This window comes from Cinclus cinclus, chromosome 2, assembly GCF_963662255.1.
Source record: "Cinclus cinclus chromosome 2, bCinCin1.1, whole genome shotgun sequence".
Lineage (NCBI taxonomy): Eukaryota > Metazoa > Chordata > Aves > Passeriformes > Cinclidae > Cinclus > Cinclus cinclus.
Genome location: NC_085047.1, coordinates 70,421,398 through 70,443,935, shown reverse-complemented (window position 1 = coordinate 70,443,935; position 22,538 = coordinate 70,421,398). Strand labels below are relative to the sequence as shown.

Below are 22,538 nucleotides of genomic sequence, written 5' to 3'. Positions count from 1 at the left end.
AAAGAAAAACCACCCCACTTTCCATTGTGTTCCTCAATAAGAAACATTGGCTAACATTTAAATTTAAAATTTAGAATTCTCTCTCCAATTTTTTCACTGTACATGATGCCTCCTTGGAAGTAGACCACTTTGCTTTGTCGTGACACATAAGCAGATTTTTCCAGATGTTGAAAGGAGGAAAACAAGCAGAAACAGATCAGTGAACACCAGAAGAGAAGAGATAGCAGTAGGTGGGCTGAAGGATGTCAAAGGGCTATGCATAAGAGACTCCAACTCATTCACTTCTGGAGAGATGCTGGACATACTACTTTGTGTGCTCTAACAAAAGATTACCCAAAACAACAAAACACAGATCTGGTTGGCAGTGTTCCCATGACATGATAATACCCTCTACGTCCTGCTTAGTAGCTTTTTTAGGTAGAATCCTTCTATGGTGTTCTAGCAATACCATATAGGCACTTTGTCAGTTCAAAAATATTGTTGGCATATCTCATGCAAAAGATACATAAGACAAGGGAATGCTGACTGCTGGATGCACACTGCATGCCTCAGAGTACTTTTTATCCCACAGCATATTATAAACTTTGTGATTTAAAGAAAAAATAAAAAAAAAAATCAAATCTTTCAGACCAAAAATAAGGCTTTCCCAAATTAAAGTGAGCTACTTCCTGAATATGTGCAAAAGACTAGTAAAATGAAAATTATAGCTTTTTCTAGTGAAAAAGCAGGGTCAGGGGGAGTGTTAGGGGAAGAACACTATTTTCATCCTAGTCAAAAAAGACGTCAAACCTCAATCTCAGGCACCACAAGGCTCAGATTTAATTAAAGATTTATCCAGAGATGTTGGTGTCTGCAAAGAGTCTTTTCATCTACTTCAATACAATAACCTCAAACAATACAAAAACATCCAAGAGACCGATGCTGTGATGTGTTAAACATTTGCAGTTTCTATGAATTTCAAGCAACCAAATGCACATTAGCAGAGCAAGGTGGGCATTCCTAGTGCCCTTGAACACTACTAAAAGGCAGATAGAGAAATTTTTAGGAAATGTTGTTTAAGACTTTTGATACTTTTTGCAAGGTAAATAGTGAGTCACAAACAGTGAAGATCTCAGATTTGGTGGTTTTTTCTTAACTTCCTTAACACTTCATTCTAACACTTGAATCAATTGACTCAAAGGGGAGACTGCCACCTACTGAACGATCAAGAGTTTACCGTGCTTCCAGAGCTGGAAACAGAAATTAAAATTCATAGCAGCATTCACTTCTGTAAAATAAAATCATTGCAGAGTCCATCTTCAAACTACAAATCCACAGCTGGAGAAAAGTTATAGTGATTGGGACTTGGTATACGTTCATTAAAAACAAACAGAAGAGCAGAATTTGATGCGCATAAGACTTAAAACATGGGCAGGCAGAGCAATTAGGAGAAAGCTGACATCATGGGACCACTGTGATCAGCAAGCATGAAGCCATTCTCTCATCCTACTGAGCAACTGCTGATGCAGTTTGCATTTCAAAGGACTCAAAAAGGATATTTTGTGACCTGCGCACAAGACAGCAGACTCCACCTTCCCAGGTTCAGTCACATTTCTTAAAATTTAATACTTGACATATAGAGCTTTATACATGTAAATACTACTTAGTACATAAAGTCAAAGTTTCATTACAAAGTTCTGCACCCCACAGTCGAAACAGCTTTAAAAGCGCAAGTTGCAACTCTCAGTTTTACACATAATCCCTTATGCAGAACAAAATTTTTTGAGCTGAAGGGTATTTGAATAGTCCACAGTTCACACAGTAACACCACTACGGTAACCAATAACCTCATTAATACTATATTAATACTAGAATGGAAATGAAAACAACACACAAAACTATCAGCGGCTAAGGAAAAGCACATAGCTAAACACGTAATTGTAAAAAAGAGTTTTGTAACATGATTCATCTTTTGAGTACTTCCACATCAAAACAGAAATTAATTCAACTGCCATTAATTCAACTTACCAAGTACGAGAAATATCCACCAAAGCCAGTACTGTCCATTGAAATATCCAGTAAAATAATCTGAAAACTGAAATTCATACATGAGGCTTAGCTGCAGTAAGATAGATGTCTAAGACAGATTTAATGCACTATGCAAATAGAGAAAGCAAGGAGGAAAAGCAAGTTAAAATAAAAGTAATGAATCCTACTAAAACGCAAAACTAGCATATGTACTGCAGTTTAATACACAAATAGAATGCTTCTGTTGTCAGTTGGTTTGCAGCAAAGCAATTAAAAAATCTCAAAAACATACATGTGTACCCATTTAAAAAATACATATATATATGAAAAACATCCTTGTATTACTTGCCAGTAATGTGATGCTTTTATTATAATGAATCACAACTTGTTGATTTTCCCTTTTTCCCCCCAGTGCCTGCCATCCCAAACACATTACAGCAGCCTGCTGCTGTAGATATTAACGCGAAAAGCCACATTAGTTTAATCTTATCAGACAGGGATGTTCTGCTGACCCCACAAAAGAAGAGCTTTTGACCTTCTGTATACCCCCTACTGTTAATCGCTGCCACGAATACCAGCCCTATAAAGACCCCCAACTCATTAAAGTCTTTTCATTTTCAAACCAGCATTCAGTTCCCAGCAGTGAGCTGAACACAACTAAATGAACCTTGAAGTGCCATTTCAACTGTTCCTTCCAGTGACCACGGCAGACAGTTTTGTCCTCCCAGTGAAATGGGAGGCAGCTGGAAGGCAGGGTGTGATCGTACTGGAGACAGGTATCTGTGCCTTTACCAGACTCCAGACTTCATGCTTCACTGATAAAAAGGCTAATCAAATGTCTCCAAAACCCACACAAAAAGTAGAAATGGGGAGATGAGTGAAGAGTTGCCAGAAGGAGTAAAATAACCTACTTAGCAGCTCTGCACTAAGAGCACTCTGTTTTCCATGCACTTCTACCCTGCTATCATTCATTATGTTTACTGTATCCTGACTTTTGTGATTAGTGCTTCCCATTTGCCCTTTCTAGAACATTTCAGTATATCAACCAAGAAGTAATTATGGGGGGGGGGGGGGGGGAATTACCCTGAAAAAACAAAAGAACCTCCCCCCCCAAAACAACAACAACAACAAAAATTCCCACAAAAATAAAATTTCAAAAAATAGAAAAAACCCCAAAAATAAAATTAAAATACAAAAAACAAAAACAACCAAACATAATATACGAAGCCACATATATGACCAGACGAAAATCTAAGACATTAAAAAAACTCAAGATAAAGCTGGCTTTTCTCTTCAATTAATCCATGTGTTTTCTCCAGAATAAAGCCAGATCATGTGAATTCTTTGAGGATTTAATCTGATATATTTTATTCATTTCTATCATCAATCAAAGAAAAAAATAGCAAGAAACAGAAATGGTAAGTTGAAGTGAAGAGTCGGTATTTACATTATCCCTATATAAATACTCAGATCCTAGGATTTTGACAACATAGTGACATTGATCCCATCTCACTTGCTAGTCAGTATTTTCAAGTCTCTAAACATTATATGTGTGTGCATATAAATATATGTCCATATACACACACACACACAAACATATCAATATACTTTTCCAATAGTTACCATTTCTTTTGACTGGAAAAAAGATTTACTAAAACCAACCAATCAAATATTTGCCCATGTGCATTACTCTCCTCTCCTACTCTCCTTGGGCAGAATCAGTCATGGCTGCAGAATTTCCCCATTGAACTTTTGTTCCCTCTGCTCTTCCTTCTCCCCAGCAAAAACTGATACAGATCAAGCATACGTGAGTTCAGGCTGTTTAGACACTAAAAAGTTTTGTACTACTGACCCTGAGTGAAAAAGGGTGACACAAGTCTTTGGGAGATCTTGAAAGAAAGGAACAGAACAATTTGGAGCACACAGGCCTGCTTGTGTCACCATTAAAATGACTGTGAACGTACACCTAACAAGCTTTCTGCTCTTGTCTCTAGGAAGGGAGACAGCAGAGGAACATGATGATCTTCATTACAAAAAAAACCCCACCCCTGAGGTGCTGGAATTGGCCAGCTCTAGTATTCTTGAATTAGTAATGGACTACATACAATAATTATAGTCTAGAACACAGTAATTCTGCAAGGAAGCTTAGCATATATTATGTTTTATATTTGTTTTGAGCATGTTTTTCAGCAGAGAGGAATAATAATATTGACATAAAGAACAAGTTCTGCCCTCTGTTTAATATGCCTTAAGGGAAGCTGAAAATATCCCAAATGAATGCATCATTGAAAAATTTATGTCTTCTCTCTCCATTAAGATAAATTCCATCTCAGCCCCTGAATTCCAACACATACACCAGAATCACATCTGGTCCCAGCAGCATTCTCTGGCTCTGAACAAGCAAAAAGGAAATAAATAAATAAATAAATAAAAAGCTCTGAGAAGGATGCAGTACATGTGCAGGAAGCACCATGCAATTTTGCTACAGTTTTTCTACTAGTGTACTAGGATTAAATCAAGTTAGTAGCACTCACACAGGGGGTGGGAAAAATTAAAATTGATGGTAGAATATGAAAGATATCTAAGTTATCTGACAACTTTTCCTTAATTAAAAGGGTTGGGATTTTAAATGTCTTGTCTCACAGATAAGCAGAATTCAAGTTCAGAAAGCAGCATTACATTTTATCTTGCATCCACTTAGTCAGCTAAGTAACTTGCATTTGACCAATGTGCCTTTTGGAAAAATACCTAGTTTTGCAGTGAAAACATAAAGAATCAAGTACTTAAAATTGTAAAAATGAGACTAACTTAATAATTAAGTTGGATTTGATCCTATATATATCTTACAAGGAATAAAAGAATTAAATACAGGGAGGAAATGCATCCTTATATTCCCTTCCCAACAGCCAAGACATGTTTTATACAGGGCACTATAATAGCAGCGATATTTTAGGTACTTGCTCCACTTCTTCTGTAGTGTTTTAAATACTTGTGCAAGGAATGAGTCATTCTGCATTTATTTTAGTGAAAATGTGAACATCAAATGTTATGTCAGGTAAAAAAAAAATACTGGTTTTCAATTCCCTTATCATAATCTTGAATAAATTCTTACAGGTTTGTTCTACAGAGTTTGTACAGTGTGAATCAATAAACATACCCGGACAATGAGAATCCATTTGATGAGGGAGAGACCAAATCCACAGATTGCACCATACCTTCCAGCTATGGTATTTGTTATACAGAAGGATAAACAAAATCCAATCCAGTTGAAAATAAATGCCACTATAAAATAAAAGAAACAGTAGCTTCTGTTAATCTATATAGCTAAGCAAACAGACTTAACAGTAATTTCACTTTTAAACTAAGCACATGCTTACACAGTCAGTTAATTCCCTTCCGGTAATTCAGGCTTTCAGAGATTGACTTTGAACCCAGACATTCCCCATGGTATGACTTAATGACAAAGCAAATGGTAAATAGGCTGTAACCTACTAATATACACAAGGGAAAATTCCAACATAAAAGAAAGCATTACACTGCAATAGACAACTAGCCAGATTTTGTGGTTAGGTCCACCTAACTGGACATGAAAAGTAAATTGACAAAAAGGACTATAACATACAAGATTTGGATTAAACAAAAGAAGAAAAACCCTTGCTACACTTCTAGAACCAAGAAAATAGTTATATACACACATATGTGCATGTATCAAGGCTGCATTTCAGCTTTATCCAGTTTGGATCTAACAGAATAAAAGTATCCACTCTTGCTCTGAAAACTTAGTGTAGAAATGAAGGCAAGTTGAGAAGCTGATGTTTCATGAGTCTCTTTTAGATCTATATTAATGCCTTCTCTTTTAGATCTATATTTATAAAACATAAGAAGCTTTGCACAGAAGTTAAAAAATCAATGAACAAAAAGGACATTAAGCATAACTACCACCGTTGCTTCAATTAACACTTTTACACAACCCCCAGTTAAACAACTTAAAGTTTCATATCTGCATATGTACTTGGCCATCAGCATCATCATCTGTATTAATTCCAGGCTGCATGCATTACATCAGAGTGTGAGAATTCACAGTTAGGGGAATGGGCCACCTTAGGAATCTGTGAGGGCATACAAAAAGTAAACCACCAAACAGAAGAGCTGGAAGAACTGGTAGAAAAAGGCAACTTAGGAATTCTGGAGAGGACATGACAGTGGAAAATTGGAAACATTAGGGAACTCTACAGTAAACACAAGAATCACAGAGGAGCGAAAGAGGAATGAAAGAAGGGCAGAGGGGAACAAAACCCCTGTCCACAAATCCTTAATGTTTAAAATCTTAAACTTGGGTACATAAAATTCAGACATTAAATCATCAGAGGAAAAACAAGTCTGTCACTTCAGTTAATGTTTGAAGACAACTAGGAACAGAAAATTGCTTAACAGTTTCCTTTAATTAAAGCATTTTGAAGTATTATCTATAAAAACCATTTTTATACTTTAAAACCTTATAACTCCCCCAAAAATCCACATGAAGATGCAATGATATGCTCCCAAATGAAAAATTAATCCATAAAACTGCAGCAGGATTTAATGAACTTTAAAGAAACCGAAGTTCCATGAGAAGTTCTGGAAGGCTTCACATCAAAACATCTTGCATTGGTCAGAGACATGGATAACAGATGGTGTCAACAAGAATTCTTACTTTTATACAAATTACTAACCTAAAAGGACCCCAAAAAACAAAATCAAAAAAAACCCCCACAACTTTGGACAGATGCTGATCCAAACTGGCAGATGCAGAGGAGACAAACAAAATCAACCCAACCCCACTAAAAAAGAACCCTACAGAACAACACTGTGACCCTAACATTTACCTATTTTTCCAAGGCACATTTACATATGAGAGAGCCTAGATAAACTGTTTTGATTTCCCTATTTTAAGCAAGTTCACCAAACCCACCATCTTTTAATAATAATCATTTTCAAAAGCTCCTTATTCAATGCTTTGTCTGATTCTGTCTCAACATTAAGAGCTCATTGCTCTTTCTCCCCACCACTCAAGCAACAAAGAGTGACTTTGATCATGGTTAGGTATACCTAAAGACAAGTATCTTAAAAAGGTCACAGGATTCACATGTTTCTAACGGTTTACGAGGACTAGAGGAAGTCTCAGAATATGTACAATTTTAATAGATTTTTTTAATTACCTCAAATAATTTGTAATGCACTACAAAAATTAGAGACTTCCCACTCATAAACACGGGGGGGGGATTAGTTTTTATAATTAAAGAGGAGCACTGACAATTTTACCCTACTTTCAACTGGAACTAGAGGAATATTCAAAACAGAATCCACCATCACTGCATAAGTATTTGATGGATATTTAATATCAAGATGTTTGCCCAACTCTTGAAAGTAAAAGCATCAGCATGTTCCAGTCTTGTTCACAGTAAGGGGTTTATTCTCTCTAATCACTCTGCTGTTCCATCAAGTTACATAAGCAGCTAATACAAACAGAATAGACATAAACCTCATAAGAGTTGAAAACTACGCAAGTTCACGCATTCCAATAAAACTGAAGTACCTACAGAAGAAAAATCTCACTCAAGTTTTTATCCATAGCCATTTGCTAGAAAACTTGTACAGTATGGACCTAATTAAAAAAAATAAAAAAATCAGTGTCTTCAGTAGCACAAGGAACATGTTACTTCTCTCAAACTCAGGCAATGTATTAGGGAAATTCTCTCCACACTGCCTTGGTGTTGCATCATTTTAACAAACTTAAGAAGGGCAACAATAATGTCTACATGTTTTCCATCTTGCCCATTACTTCTCTCTGACATCCCATGTCCTACTACTACTTTCAAAATCATTCTCCTTGTCTCATTCTGATTACAAAATACAGTATTTGCTTTCAGAAATGCATCTCAAGCTCCTGAGCAGACTACAATTCCTGCCAGTGGCTTTTCTCTACATCAAGATCAGCCACTTTTGCGTATCTGTATATCTTTTTCCATCATGTGCATCCATGTGTATCTTCTGCCAGCCATGCAAGCTCTGGGCTTTACAACTTACACTGCATCTGGTAAGAGTTACTGCAGTCTATTTCTGTATAATTCCTGTCTCAACTTATTATTGAAAGTTGTTTACCATTTTCATCCCTGTGTTACCATAGAGAAGTCACAGCACAAGCTCCCCATCAAGCTGAGGGAGAAAATAGGCCAGTGAGAGATGTGACCAGTAAAAGGAATTATGTATTAATTTCTCTAGAATTACCAACTTCCTTCTCTATCTACTAGAGACAACTAAGCCATTGCATAAGTTCCTTGCTGTAACAAACACTATCCTCCACTATTTTCTACACCCACTCACTTTGTGAAATGTAAATGACACTGCTCAGCTGTTAAAGAGATGACTTCATCCTTCATACCACATCAGCTTCCATGACATTCCTGCACAGACAATGTACCTGCCATAACACAAATAACATGCTTTCATGAGGAAAGCCATTACTAAAACTAGAGGGAAAAAATCTGGTGAGCTGCTGCAACCACACCATTATTCTAACTAAAATAGAATTCTTAACTTCAGCTTGCCAATCCTCTTCATGCAGCCAAGTTCTGTGTGCATCCTGTAGACCTCCACTGCAAATCAAACCACTGTGCAACAAGAATTGTTTTCTATATCAAAAGTGATTACATGCCTACTTAAGCCCAACTTTCAATTACTGTCAACTTTCCATTAACAAATTTATGACACTTAGATGAAACCCATGTTGACTGCATTGGCATCATGATTTCAGTATCTACTTTTAATACTCTAGCACCATTCAGAGAAGTGGGACCGATAAGAGTATGGTTTTTGAATTTTAATATTCCTGAGGTGATGACAAGAGGACAATGTCTATATAAATGTAGTTCACATCAGAAGAATATAAACATTAGCACTCCCTCCTCACAGACAACAAAACTCATCATGAAACACATAAGAAACTGGTTTCTGGAAGGAGGAGAGTTGGACTAAAGGTCTTTTTTAATAAAGAGTGTTCATGATCCAAAGCAGTCCCTACATTTATGCTGTATTTCTCCTTAAAGTTTTCAGTAAAATAATCCCAGCAAAACACAAAGTACAAGATTTTTGAGTTGTACATATTTCAATACATCAGATGAAACAATAATGACAAGCACATTACAATGTGATTTTTCCCCAGCTGCTCCAGCACTTCACCTGCTGATCTTTTTTACGTAGCTTTCCACAACTACACATTAATCACTTGTTTTTAGTTTATAAGTATCATGAAAAGAAGCCAGTAAAACTGATCTGAAGCCTTACATTCCAAATTTTAGCCATGGCTTAAGCTTGTAAAAAGATTAAAATGAATGCCAGCTACATATACAAAAAGCAACTTATGCTCAGTTATACCACAATTTGTTTGCTCATTTACTTCCTATTCTAACACAGAGCAAACATGAAAGAGCTTAATGCTTTATACCTGGCCTAGACTTACTAAGCATACTGCAATAATAAATAATCCTCTTCAGTCTTTGCACCACTAGGAACTGTTCTTCCCACTCCTGCATACAATTTGTTCCATTCTTTAACTGGGATATATATCTTTGCTCCATCCTGAGGGCTCATTCACAAACTGATGACTATCACTAGAAGTGATGGCTGTTAAGCTTCCACAGAAAACAGATAATTTTTTTTCTTAGTGATTAAAGTTCAGAAACATTCCTCAGCAATTTATTCCTACTTCTTCATTACTATTGCTGCTATGTTTTTCTAACTACCCAGCTAGAAGCTTCCTCATTCCAATTGTTTTGTATTATATCTAATGCATACAGAAAAAATAGGTAAATCAAATTATTTCTACAGTAAGAAAGAAGTTAGGTGATTGTGTATGAAGGTCAGCCAGCCTCCCCTAATAACCGGAGAAAAATAAGAACTCGAAAAAGTTCCTCTAGCTCCCAACATTTAAAATTTTAATGAAGTAACTTCCCCTCAGCTTCTCTTGAATGCCTAAGGGAAACCTGCATAACATTTGTGATGTAGACACACACAAGTCAGGTTTCCTAAAGTAACACAGAGGTAGCCTCCCATGGGAAATTCAACCATGCTTTACACTCCTCAGGAAGCATACAGCAGGTGACTGTGCTCACCCTGAGCTTGTGCTACAGCTCTGCCTTCCAACTAGGGCCCCCTTGAAATCCCCAAAGTAGGTATCCCAGCTGTGTGCAGTTTATTGACTGTTGGAGGCATTTAACAGTTTTGAAAACTGTATGAACATTATTTTCAAAACTTCGGTATGGTTATTTTCTGTTCCAATACACAGTCAAGGACACCACGTACATTTATATTTCCCTGTTAAACAAGATTTTACTGTTGTGAGTTATATACAGCGCTTAAAGAGCTTAGATGTTCAAAAAGGTCAGATTTCTGTATGAGCATTTAAGCTTTGGTTGTACTACTGAACACTAGTCTCCATTTTTATCTCCTTATTAACCTATCTGTGAATTCATTATTCCTATGTTGTAGGGACAACCCAAAACTCCTTTACATGGTTTCAAAGAATTCAGATAAGTTTCGCAACTCCTCTTGGGGCCCACAGGAAAAAAGGTTGGTTCTAAAGCATTCCTTAAATATAAAGGAAAACCATACAAGCCTTTTAATAGTGTCCAAAAGTACCTCCTTCAGATAACCTGTATGAGTTTATCAGACAATTCAAGAGACTTCCACTACAGTCAGATTAAGCATGAAAACCAAACCCTTTGTTCACAACAGTTACTTGCTCTATTACAATTAGACCTTGTTCAAAATGGAAAGATACAGCTCAGGAATTCAGAAATTCTTCCCTTTTGTTGTGCATATAAAAAAATACTCTGAGAAACTCACCTAGTAACTTTCTCTGGCATTCTAGAAAATTTCTACCATGCTGTATAAGGCACAGCTGACTTAAAAATACAAAATATAGAAAAAAAAACCACATTAAGTGGTCTGATAGCAATTTTTTTTTCCATTTTGCCTTCATAGCAAAATGAATATATTCACATATATATTCATTTCCCTCAAAATAAGAGGCTGACAGACACCAGTCCCCAATATTAGAGAGCAGATTCTGAGCTCACCAACATAATCACAAACTAAGGGCAACACCAATTTCCTAAAACGTGATTTTATTGTATATTAGAAATAAAATGGGCTGTTTTCCAAAGTCATTCACCAAGTTTCTGGATCAAGCAAAAAAATCCACCTCTTCATGCAAAGGACTTCACTTCTTTAGTGTGCATTGTCTTATCCTGTTTAGTTCTGCTAACCTTATAGCTTGGATGGGAAACAGCTCTGTAAACCGGCATGCACCAGGCTCCTAAAAGAACCAAAATCCCCCCTGAAAAACAGATCTGGCCACTAGATGGCCTCGAGATCGCAATTTTATGCAACGTGGACTGCTACCACTAGATGGTAGCTACATATCACTAAGTGATTGCAGTATGCAGGTAAGCTCAGTAAAGTTTATTTTGCTACACTTCACTTGAAAAAAAATGAAATTAAAGAATGCTAACTTCCTGTTATACTTCAAGCTATCTGCCTTCCATCCCCAAGATCTTCCAATGCTGTACTTGGCAGTCATGAAGAAGGTGGGAGAACACATGTGGAACAAGCCATTTGTTCACTCTCCTTTCACTAGAGAACAGCTCCTGATACAGTTCTCTTACATTTTAACTATGTGAGGGAATTTATTTGAGGCTTTCTGTGATCTGCCAACCTCTACTTGCAGTGGTGAAAGATATCCCACTCTGGGAAAAAAAACCCCAAAAGATTTCTTTAATGTAAATTTCATTTTCACTGCTACTCTCTGAAGTCTACATACTTCAACTTTCTGGAGATTTTTATCTCCTTGTTGGATAAGTGTGAATACATGATCCACATATAAAATACATACCCTCATTATGTTATGCTCATTTTTCATTTAATTTGCCAATTTCCTAGTAGAAAAACTATCAAAAAGTAACATAAAAGGTATATTACTATCTGTAACTGTGTTTTTGTGAACTCCTCATACTATGAGCACAAACAGCAAGTAAAGTTTATCAATTTCCCTATGTAACCAGTATCCATAATAACCAACACATTCCAATTAAACACACACTTGGTTAAATACTGTACAATGTGCAAGTACTCATTTTATGCATTTCCTTCATAGGTAAGCAAAATTTGCAACAATACAGTCTCAGAACAATAATGAAAAATTATGATCTACAGAGTATTTTTGTCCCATGTGTAAGAGCACTGCCTGTGCAGTCAGACTCAGCTAAATACTTATTTGTAGAGAAGAATGCCAGTTTATCCAAGTACATACTGGCACACTTGAAGGTGGACACAAGGTTCTGGGAATGCAATTTTGGACATCTGCGACTTAAAGGACCTAAGACATGTTAAAGCCAACAATTGCCTTGGTCTCCAAATGCAGTGCTAATGAAGGCCTGAACCAGAATTCAAAAGGAAGAACAAGTTCACACAAATGATCTAAACAGAATGAATACAGTAAATTATAGAACACAGAAAAAGGAGACGAAAATAAAGCCAAAGAGTCACACCTCCCTTTCCCCCAAGAATATACTCTTTCTATGCTCCAACTACAGAAAGAGGTCAAACTACAAAATTCACTTTGCTACTCTATAAACATCTTTATACATTTGCTTTGTGAGGCAGACATATGTTTTTTATCCCAAGATGCAAACACCACATCATACAACGACATGAAAAAAACCTTCTGCAAAAGCACTGTAACCTGCATCTGCAACAGTTAGAGATTGCAAAAAACACCACAGAAGAAAGAACTACTACGAAACCTAGGTTGAAAGACCCAATGGAGACTTTAGTGGATAATCAAGCAGCTTTAATCCTGATGAATTCTCAGCAGAACAGATATATCCCCAACACCAAACGTCCATCCAGACTGCTAAATACATTTATTTCAGAAAGGGAAAAAACCCTCAGAAATTAGAGAGAATTAAGCAATTGGTAAAACTAACACAGCTTCCTTGTAGAAACAGCTTCTAGTTGCTATATCTGACTTTGATTAATACAATACACAAGTTACAAGGCATGCACAGTGTGCACACAGTACATGATGAAGAGCTACAGGAGGGCTGGTTGAAATCAGAGGTTACCTGAAGACAATGCATTTTTATATAACAACGGTTAGTTTGACCTGCAAATGAGTATGGCTGGATTTGTTCCAAAAACCAACCCATAGATGTTTAATTCACTACACTAACATCAGCAACTTTGATTCAGCACCTTGTCTCTTGCAAATTTTTTCTAGTTAAAAACCAACTGGCAGATTCCTGTGATCTGGCCCTTAGGTCCAACTAGAAGATGATAGAATTTCCAGTGCTAGACCTTCAAGCATTTACTATGACTTTGGTTCGTCCCCTTGTCTGTAACAGATGCCACCAAAAAAAGATAACATATTTGCTGCATCTGGAACAGGAAGTGTTTATAATCTGTGCACAGGCAGAAAAATCTGTTCATTACAGTACATTAATGCAATTTATCACAGCTCTCTTATATTCCTTAGGAAAAAGGTACAATTAAGAAATACCTCAGTAGGTCTGGGATACAAGATAACTTACTGAAAAATGCCAACATGAAGATGCCATCATTGCCCACTCTAAGCTGATCTGCATCACTGAAATCATCCCGTGGTGGATACTCTTCTTCCTGGATTTACAGGTTAGTGATAATTTAGTGAAAAGTTTAGAAAAAAAACTACCTATAGGATAAAGTATTAATCATGTTTCTAAAGATAGAAGAAAATTGACATTTCTGTAACATGTCCACATAAAGGAAGTTTTTTAAAAAAAATTTATAAATATAAAACAAGTCTTATTTGTTGCTTATATTGACAGAGCCCAAATTTTCTGTAGAAGTTTCTGTAGAAGATATGTATATACTGTCTATTCATCTTAAATGAAACTAGAATTATTTCAGATTAGTACTTTGACAATCAAAACCAACATATTTTTTTTTTACTCTATCTTGATATGTAGCCAAACTTTTAAATATATTTTTTAAAGTCATCACACAGTATGTGCTATATTTTTCCTGCTGGAAAGGTCTTCCAATAATTTCCTTAATTAAAAAGTAAATGTTATAGAATAAGGTTAGTGTCTTAAAATCAAATGCCGATGCAACAGCATTGCACTAACCGATTTCACAACCCACAGCAAAAGGCAATGCAAAGAACACTTCCAGGGTCACTAGAGGGCGCGAGCACATTAAATGTGTCTAAAAGGCTTCCAAAACTTGAAAAGCATAGCACTTGAAGTCAAAAGCAAACAGAGACGTCAGTCAAAACGATCCAAAGACTTCTTCCATTGTGTCAAAATGCTGGACCTTAAAATACTGAGAGTTGCTTTGTTTCTCAGAACTCGATTTTCAACAGAACTTGGCAGATACTATATATACAGTTCTATGCACAGGTGAAAATATTGCTCCAGCTGCAGACTGGCAAACACAAAAGTTTTCACAGTGACAACACTTCCTAAACAGCCTGATTAAAATTAAAACCCATTAAAAACCATTTTTATACTTGAACGAGTAACATCAAACAATGATGGATGACAAGTTAAATAATGCTGTCAGTAGCAGCAGTAAAATGGTCTAAACAAAAGCACAGGTAAGATTCTTATCCTAATTCTTCCATCTATTACCATAATGTATTAGAACTGACATCAGAAATTACCTATAAAAACAAATTAAATCAAGAGAGATCAAGTGAAATTTACTTGGCTGTTTCAGCCACAGGCACTTAGTACAGAAATACTGTTTATGACTAAAAGGGCATTAAACAAGCACAGTGATCTAAAGCTCTGTTGCATGTTCCCCTTTGTCAATAGAGCAAAATAATTTACCAGGGTATGGCAATTAGGTTAAAAAGGTGCTCAAACAACTGCTGTACCAACTCTGAGCAGTCACCTTCACCCTTAGTAACACAGCCATGAAATTCCAGCTGTGTTCTGTATTTCAGATTAATTAGCCAAGACACTGGATCAGATGACTTACTTAAAAAACACTGCTATTCACACAGACAATTCTAATGGAAGCACAAAAAGCCAGTTAAACAACAATCCTTAGGGGCTATAATTCAACTCCACATCATTTCAGGCAGTCCTAAATGGTCATCTTAAGTGACTAAGAAAGCATCAGTTTGTTAAACTCAACTTTGCTGCAGCTACAAGACTGATGGAGAGGAAGGGAATGGGAGGGAAGGAAGGGCTGAAAAGGCATTATAAAAAGAGCTGCATGTGAATGTGTTTATCTCTGAAATGCATGCCATAAAACTTCCTTTTTAAAGTCAGGACAAAAATAGTATTTTCAATTTTAATTTCACAAGGTCTACAAAACCCCATACATAATAATTTTGGGCAATTTAAAAATTATCTGCTAACTACTGTACTTCATTCTGGCATTTCCAAAACAATTAGTGAATTACGCTCCACGTAAAAGTTTCCTCAGAAAAAAGAAAATTTTGCTCAATCACAGTAACAAATTTAGCAGAGTCTTCTCTGAGGCTTACACATGTGAGAAACACAGGTCAATAAATATAGCTTAGGAACATGAGAGCAGATATTTGCAAGAAGAACTGTTCTATTAAATGTGAACAGGTATTAATTTATTACACTCCATGTCAAAAAGGAAGATGAAACTGAGGTCTCTTTACTTTCTCCAAAAACCAGCACACAAAAATTATGAGTGTTTAAGAAATTAAATACTTAGAATACTAAAAAAATTAAACAAGCCTATATCTACATTATTTAGGCTTATGAGGTTTCATGAGCAGTCCTGCAGAGAGAAAACACTAACTGACCACTGCTCAAGTCCCACTAACACTGGCTGTCTTTCAGTGCTCTCATTTGATCTGGTTGGTGTCAACTGCCCTAGTCTTTCCTCAAAATATAGTTGTCTGTCACCATGTAGTGAGGAATAAAAATGGGCAATGAAGAACAACTGTCCTCTACGCTGATACTTAGAGTTTTGCATATTTTCAAAAATACTTATTAGATAGTGACATTTTTATCGATGAGGTATCTATTTTATTTATGCTTTTTTTAATGAGAAGAAAGTAACACAACAGGTGCAAATCTATAAGATAAGTAACATTGCTTCATTATGTCATTGATTTATGACAAATTTAGTCAAGTTAAGGAAGAGGGACAGCATTTCTTGCTTTCTAAATAAGGTGGCATCTTTAGGAACAGAAAATTTAATGCTTCTATGACCAGAGAAACATCTGAACAGCAAATTGTATTATCAACATAAACAGCATGTCACACAGAGTAGTTTTTCTAAACAAAAGAACATCGAATGGTACACAGCATCCATTGAAGTTGAATCTATTAAATCCCCATAAACTATAGTGCTCTCTGTATTCTGCAAGTGGAGGACTGTTTTTTCTCTTCCGTGTTTTTAATCTTTTTTTCAAACTGAAATCTAGCATGGCATATAGGGAGACAACCACCTTATTTGAGTAGAGAACAACTAAACTGATAGAACTCTTCCCAATGCAGTGCTAAGAGAGAAACTTCTGAGGACAGGGTCAAATTACTTAATAAACCCCATAAATAATATCTTCAGCATACAAACCAATAGGGGAGAAATTAATTGTGGGGAGGGGAAAAGGCACAGTCAACCCCAGAAGCATTTGTTTGCCAGCAGGAAAATTCATAGCAAAGTCTAAACTAGAGAGAACTATACCATACCTCTGGACGACTGAGGAATATTTCATCAAACAGACTCCTAGATTCCCTAAACTGGGCGTGCTAAGCATGTAAAAACAGAAAAACATAAGACAAATGCAACTGAAAAGCATTAAGTAAAAGCCATTCATTGCAACATACAAACAAAGTCATTAAACTATTAGCAGTATTTTTGTCCATTTAAATTGCCCGTTCAAAACTGACCTTGAGAATTTGAAAATAAAAAGCCAGGATAACTAAAGCCATCACTACTGATGACACAGGACTAGTAGAATTTCTTTAATAAAATGAGATAGCTGGGAGCATTTGAAAGGAATACATGTTTACACACAATCTATTCCTGAAAGACAAGCTACCCAAAGAATTATAAAATTATTGAAGTTTCAGTAAATGTTAAATTTAGATTGTTCATATTATCTGTTAACACAGGGCCTATGATGAAGTATTTAAAAAAGATTCTTAATGTGATCATATAAGTGGCCTACGTGATTTGGGGGGGACAAAATATGAAAGCTGCACAATAAGTGTGCTGCCCTTCCATGTCATTTTCCTCTCTTTTGCTTAATGAGTACATTTGAACCTTCACTGCACATTTGGGAGTACACCATGAAAATTATCAGCTTCACACATCGCTCAAGGTAGCATGAGGACATTTAACTTTTTCTAACGGTTCACATTATTGCCATAAAAAGGCAATATATCCCTGTTTACAAGGAAGAAACCAGAAGCTTAGAACACAGCAGAGTTCACATTTGTAAGAGCACTAATTTCATAAGGCTGAAAATAAAAACTGACAAAAATCTACATGCTATACAATTTGTCTGTTTTACAAAGTGTGTAACATGCAGGTCAGGTAATGTCTGCAGCTGTCATTTTTGAAAGTGAGAAAACAATTGAACTTCACACTACTATTACATAATTAAGTTCCTTATCTGTTCTTCCATGGGTCTTCAGAGCTAAATCCTTCCCCTAAAGATGGCAAACCACCACTCAAACTGTAATAAGAGCCTTCTTTCTTATTCCAGCCATCTGTCACATTAAGACAGTCTTATTATACAGTCTTAGTCTATATCAGTGTAAATCCAGAGGTATTAAATAAGGTAGGGATTTCATGGCAGCATCACATGGTAAGTTAATTAAAATAGCAATAATTAAAACTGCACTGGCACATAATTTTAATATCTACAAAACTGAAATTCAGCTTCGGCATTTCTAACTTTTCCCCCAAATCCCAACTTTGCAAACTTAATGCTGTTTTTCTAATGCAACTTGTGTGTAGGCATGCATTTGCAAAAAAAAAAAAAAAAACAAAAACAAACAAACAAACAAAAAAAACCAACACAAAAAAAACCCATAGAACAGAATTACTGTCAAACTTGAGCCCTTCAGCAGTCAGCAAGAATGTGACTTTCAGGTATACATCTGATACTGAGTTAGTACTGCCATAAGTCTAGAATCTTTTAGTCCATCTCTGCTTTGGGGGAATGGTAGTGTGTCCCTACTGATTTTTCATTAGTGAAACTGCTGTGGCATCAGCACGTAGTTCTTGAATCTAAAGCTCTCCTGTATGTTCTAGCAAAGCAGACTGTGAAAAACTTTATTTCTCACTTCACTGCTGTATCCAACTCTCTTGCCTCTTACCTCCAGCTTCCTTTTCCCTCCCTGGTCTTCTTTTCTCACACACCAGCTTCAGTTCCTTTCCCAGGACCACATTATGTTCCCACTTTGGTTCCTTTCTACACCAATCTCAGTTAATCCTTTTCCCTTCTGTTTCTCATTTAAGTCTTTCTACTCTGTCCATACCATTGCCCTCCATTCATCCTTGCCTTTTCTTAGTTTGACTTCAACTGATCCATCCTCTCTGATCCCTGCTAGAGCCAGTTACTTCCCCGCTCAATCAAAACCAGACTTCTCTTCCCACAACATGTAAGGCTCAGAGGCTCCTTCTTCCCTCCACCCACCACTGAAGAGAGCTCAATCTCATGGCTTTCCCTTCCCCTTCTAACTGAAGGCTAAGAATAATAAAACTGCTTCAGGGCACACCAAAATTGCTATTTCCCAGGTCCAATGTTCTCACCAAAAGCAGTCAAGAGCAGCCAAAAGGTGCATCTACTTTTAAATCTGTAATTCTACTCTGATATAGAATATTTGAGAATGTTCTCTAGGAACAGCACATCTCAAGTCCCATCCCCTTCAGAGCTATGAGCAGCCTTTTTCATGCAAGACCATCTCCATGCATTTACAAAACTGGAAGCTGTACATAACTGAGGAAACCCATTTTTCAAAAAATTGTCATTTGACCAAAAAGCAGGCAGACTGAGGAAGGGCAAAATATGTTTCTGTCACAGTGACCTGAACTCATAAGAAAGAGTAAATAAAAGTTTAAAATGACAAGACAAAAAAATACTTGCTCTGTTTTGGATTCTTGTTTGCTTGTTTCACTTAGCTTTATTCTGGAAATTGGCTAAACCTGATGCTGAGTTCTCAAGGGACTTGTATGTCTGAAATTTGCACTTCATAGGGTTCTAGATGTAAGAACAAGAATCTTGTGTGTGCTGCACAGCCTGTCTGCAGTGTCACAAGTACTCTATAAGTCAAGGTTTGGGTTGTTAATGCTCCAAATTTGTAATTTCAGAATAAGGTTTTCATTCAGACCAGTATGTCAGCAGAAGTTTTACTTATGTGACATGCAGTAAAGACAGACTACAAAGAATCCATGCTCCTGTTAGGGCAGATAAAATGTGACAATGGAGATCATCCCCTCACTGCTAAAATCTAGCAAGTCAAATCCCCATGGTTTCCTACTGAATCCAGTCAAACAGATTTGTGTCACTGTCACTGGTGATGTTACACAAACCCACTTTAACGTGAGCTGTGCATACAATGAAGTGGGTGCTGTGCACTGCGAGCACTGTGCAGCAGTCAAGGAAGGAACTGCCTCCTGCTGGATGAGAAAAGGTTTTTTCCAGTCACAAGCACACTGCAGCCAGTAAGATTTTAAAAGTGTAATCACATTTGATCTCAAGGAGGAAATTTTTAGTGAAAACACCGGACGTCTTTTTTGGGTATAATATATTATGGTCAATACTACCAAGCAGCAGAATTTCCATATTCCAAAACTTCAGAGAAAATAAGAAGCTTGCTTACAAAACTGATATTTGCCACTAACTGCAGATACCTATCTTCTGTTTTGAAGACTGTACTATTCATAAGGTTAATTCTCACAAAACTAGAAATACTGAACATTTGCCTATAAATTGTTTACCACAACTCACGTAGGGCCTTTTTTAAATACTTGGAACATTTATTTGAACTGCAGTATTTAAATTTCCACAGATCAAATAACAGGAACCTTTCCTTTTAAAAACCATCTACACAATTTGGGGTCATGACCCTTCCAGACTGCTGAAATTCTCTCTTCCTCTCTAAAGGTATTTGGTAATTCTTTTGGTTTTACATCCAAAACAGTACACATTAGTGATAACTCTACAAAGGAATAGCAGCAGGGGATATCTAATTAAAGTTGACCAAATAATGGGTAAACTATTAAAACAGTGCAAAATTTGGCTTTTAAAGCTGTTTAGACAGCTATGTCTTTCAAAGAACTGAATGTTAATGTGTTTTTTATAGTATTTACAACTAACTTACATTGTTCTATGTAAATGTAAACATCCAAAATATTTAAATCATCAGCCCATATTATTATAGTAGTGGGTCATAATATGGGCCCAATTGTTATAAATACTTATCCTAACACATTTCACGAAACTGAAATACAGCAGAAGTGTTTCACTTACTCGCTGGGCAGCTTCAGCTGCAGCAGCTGCCATGGCTGCAGCTTTGGCCTTCTCAGCTTCATCATACGTAGGAAGAGAGGTAGCTACACTGTATGGAGGTGGTACAGGATAAAACTCATTGTGTGTGTCTGTTCAAAATAAAGAAGTTATTCATTTTTAAACCAGAAAGATATCAAGAATATTAACTTTCACATGCACATAATTATTTACCTTTAAAGTATATTTTTTTACAGAGCCTGAAACTGAGGATACTTGCATTTTTAAGTTCTTAAAAAAATTTTTAAAATAAAAACTTTGAACAGCTTGATGGTACTTGGAGCTGGTACCCAAGGCAGAAACCTTGACTTGCTGGCAAGGAGACAACAAATTTATGAAGAAAAAAATCATATTTCATTAGTTATATTCCCAGGCATTCCAACCAAATGCTTTTAACCAATCATAAAAAAGATTCACACACACAAATCTTTAACAAAAAAGAGGTTTTAAATATCAATATCAATCTGTTACTTCAGTCCTGTAATAGCCATGCTGTATTCTTATTAGTGTGGCCTTGTTGCTAACTCCAGTTGCTCTCTAAAAATCAGTTTTTCCAAGATTTCAATTGCAACACTTTCTTTTAAAAATTGTTCCTTCCATCAGAATGGACCACAGACTTCATTATTCTGCATTGTAACAGTAAGACATCACCTTACAGAATAGAATTATTAACAATATTAATTAAAAGTACTTAAAATATGCCTTAAGCTTCCTCCTACAACCAGCAGGAGCTCATTAAAAGGCTGTTTATGTGGTAAAGATTTGTCAGCACAGGTCACATGGTAAACACAAGGATGTTATATATAGGGATAATTCCACACAGCTATGTATTATACTTGCAAACACCGTCTCAAAGAACAGGGACAGGAAACTGTTCTTTTAACAAACATTAAAAAAATAGGTTGGCAGTTACTCCTAAAATATTTACTTGGCACATGGGAGACACAAATACACGTAACTTTAGTTAAACAGGAACTTCAATGCTACCTATTAAGTCTCCCATATCCCCAAGTCACAACCTCCTAAGAAAGGGAGTGCTGAATAAATGGATAAAGAGACCCATTACCCTTTTTTATGAGAAGTTTTATCAAGAGCCTTTAAAGCAAAATTAACCTTTTCATGGCAATATTTTCACCAAACCATGTAACACACTAAAGAAGTCTTAAGGGTTTCTTATAAAGAGGCAATGAAAATTGTTAATGAGGTCTAATAATGGAGCACTACTCAAAAATGTAGATTAAATGTGGAAATGAACTATAAGCAGACTTAAATAAAACCTATTAAACTAATTAATGAACATCCATTTAGTCCAGCAACTTGAAACAATCAGTGTAATTTACAAGTGTGCTTCTTCTGAACAAACCAAAGGGCTGCACATCAAAAGACAGCTTTTTACTGCAATTGTGTGCACGAAAAAAGAAATACATGGCGGCATCAAACCACTTTGAACCAAGGGCTGATTCATACACGCTCGTCCCCGACAAGCTGCTATTTGAGAAAAATACCTGAGGCTGCAGCTGCTTCCACAGCTATGCTACAGTAAGGAGGAGGGGAAGTATCTGCCTCAGGTAAGGCTGCTGTCTGTGGAGGCTGCGGAGTCTCTGCAGACATCGAAGGCTGCTCAGCCGCTGAAGACTCTGGGGGGTCATCCTCATTGTGAAGCTGAGGAGAACAACACACACATTTCAGAGGCATTCAGGGAATACTTCCCATGACAACCTGACATTTGCAGAGACATGTTCAAAGAGAGACAAGATTACTCTCATCAACAAAACAAATTATTTATAAAACAGCATGCGACCACTTCAAGTAGTCCAGCTAAATTCTTTTAAGCAATCACCTAAAGATTATTTTAACTGCCTTGCCTTTTTTCCCCCCAGGAATGTTTTTCTTCTCAGTGACTTTCAGGGAGTCTTAAAAATCTTGAATTTTCCATATTTACTAT

General features: G+C 36.4%; 1 protein-coding gene across 2 annotated transcripts in view; it reads right to left on the bottom strand.

Annotated features, from left to right (window-relative positions):
- NDFIP2 (Nedd4 family interacting protein 2) overlaps positions 1–22,538 on the bottom strand; it is a 46,312-nt gene that overhangs the window by 6,510 nt on the left and 17,264 nt on the right. Inside the window, exons 2-7 of one of the 2 annotated variants that reach the window (XM_062487797.1) lie at positions 22,099–22,255; positions 20,558–20,685; positions 16,764–16,823; positions 13,635–13,722; positions 5,165–5,289; positions 2,008–2,074 (exon numbers count right to left, since the gene is read on the bottom strand). In XM_062487797.1, coding sequence (XP_062343781.1) covers positions 2,008–2,074; positions 5,165–5,289; positions 13,635–13,722; positions 16,764–16,823; positions 20,558–20,685; positions 22,099–22,255 — 625 coding nt within the window. The remainder of the gene's footprint in view (positions 1–2,007; positions 2,075–5,164; positions 5,290–13,634; positions 13,723–16,763; positions 16,824–20,557; positions 20,686–22,098; positions 22,256–22,538) is intronic. The other variant, XM_062487798.1, reaches the window with a different exon arrangement.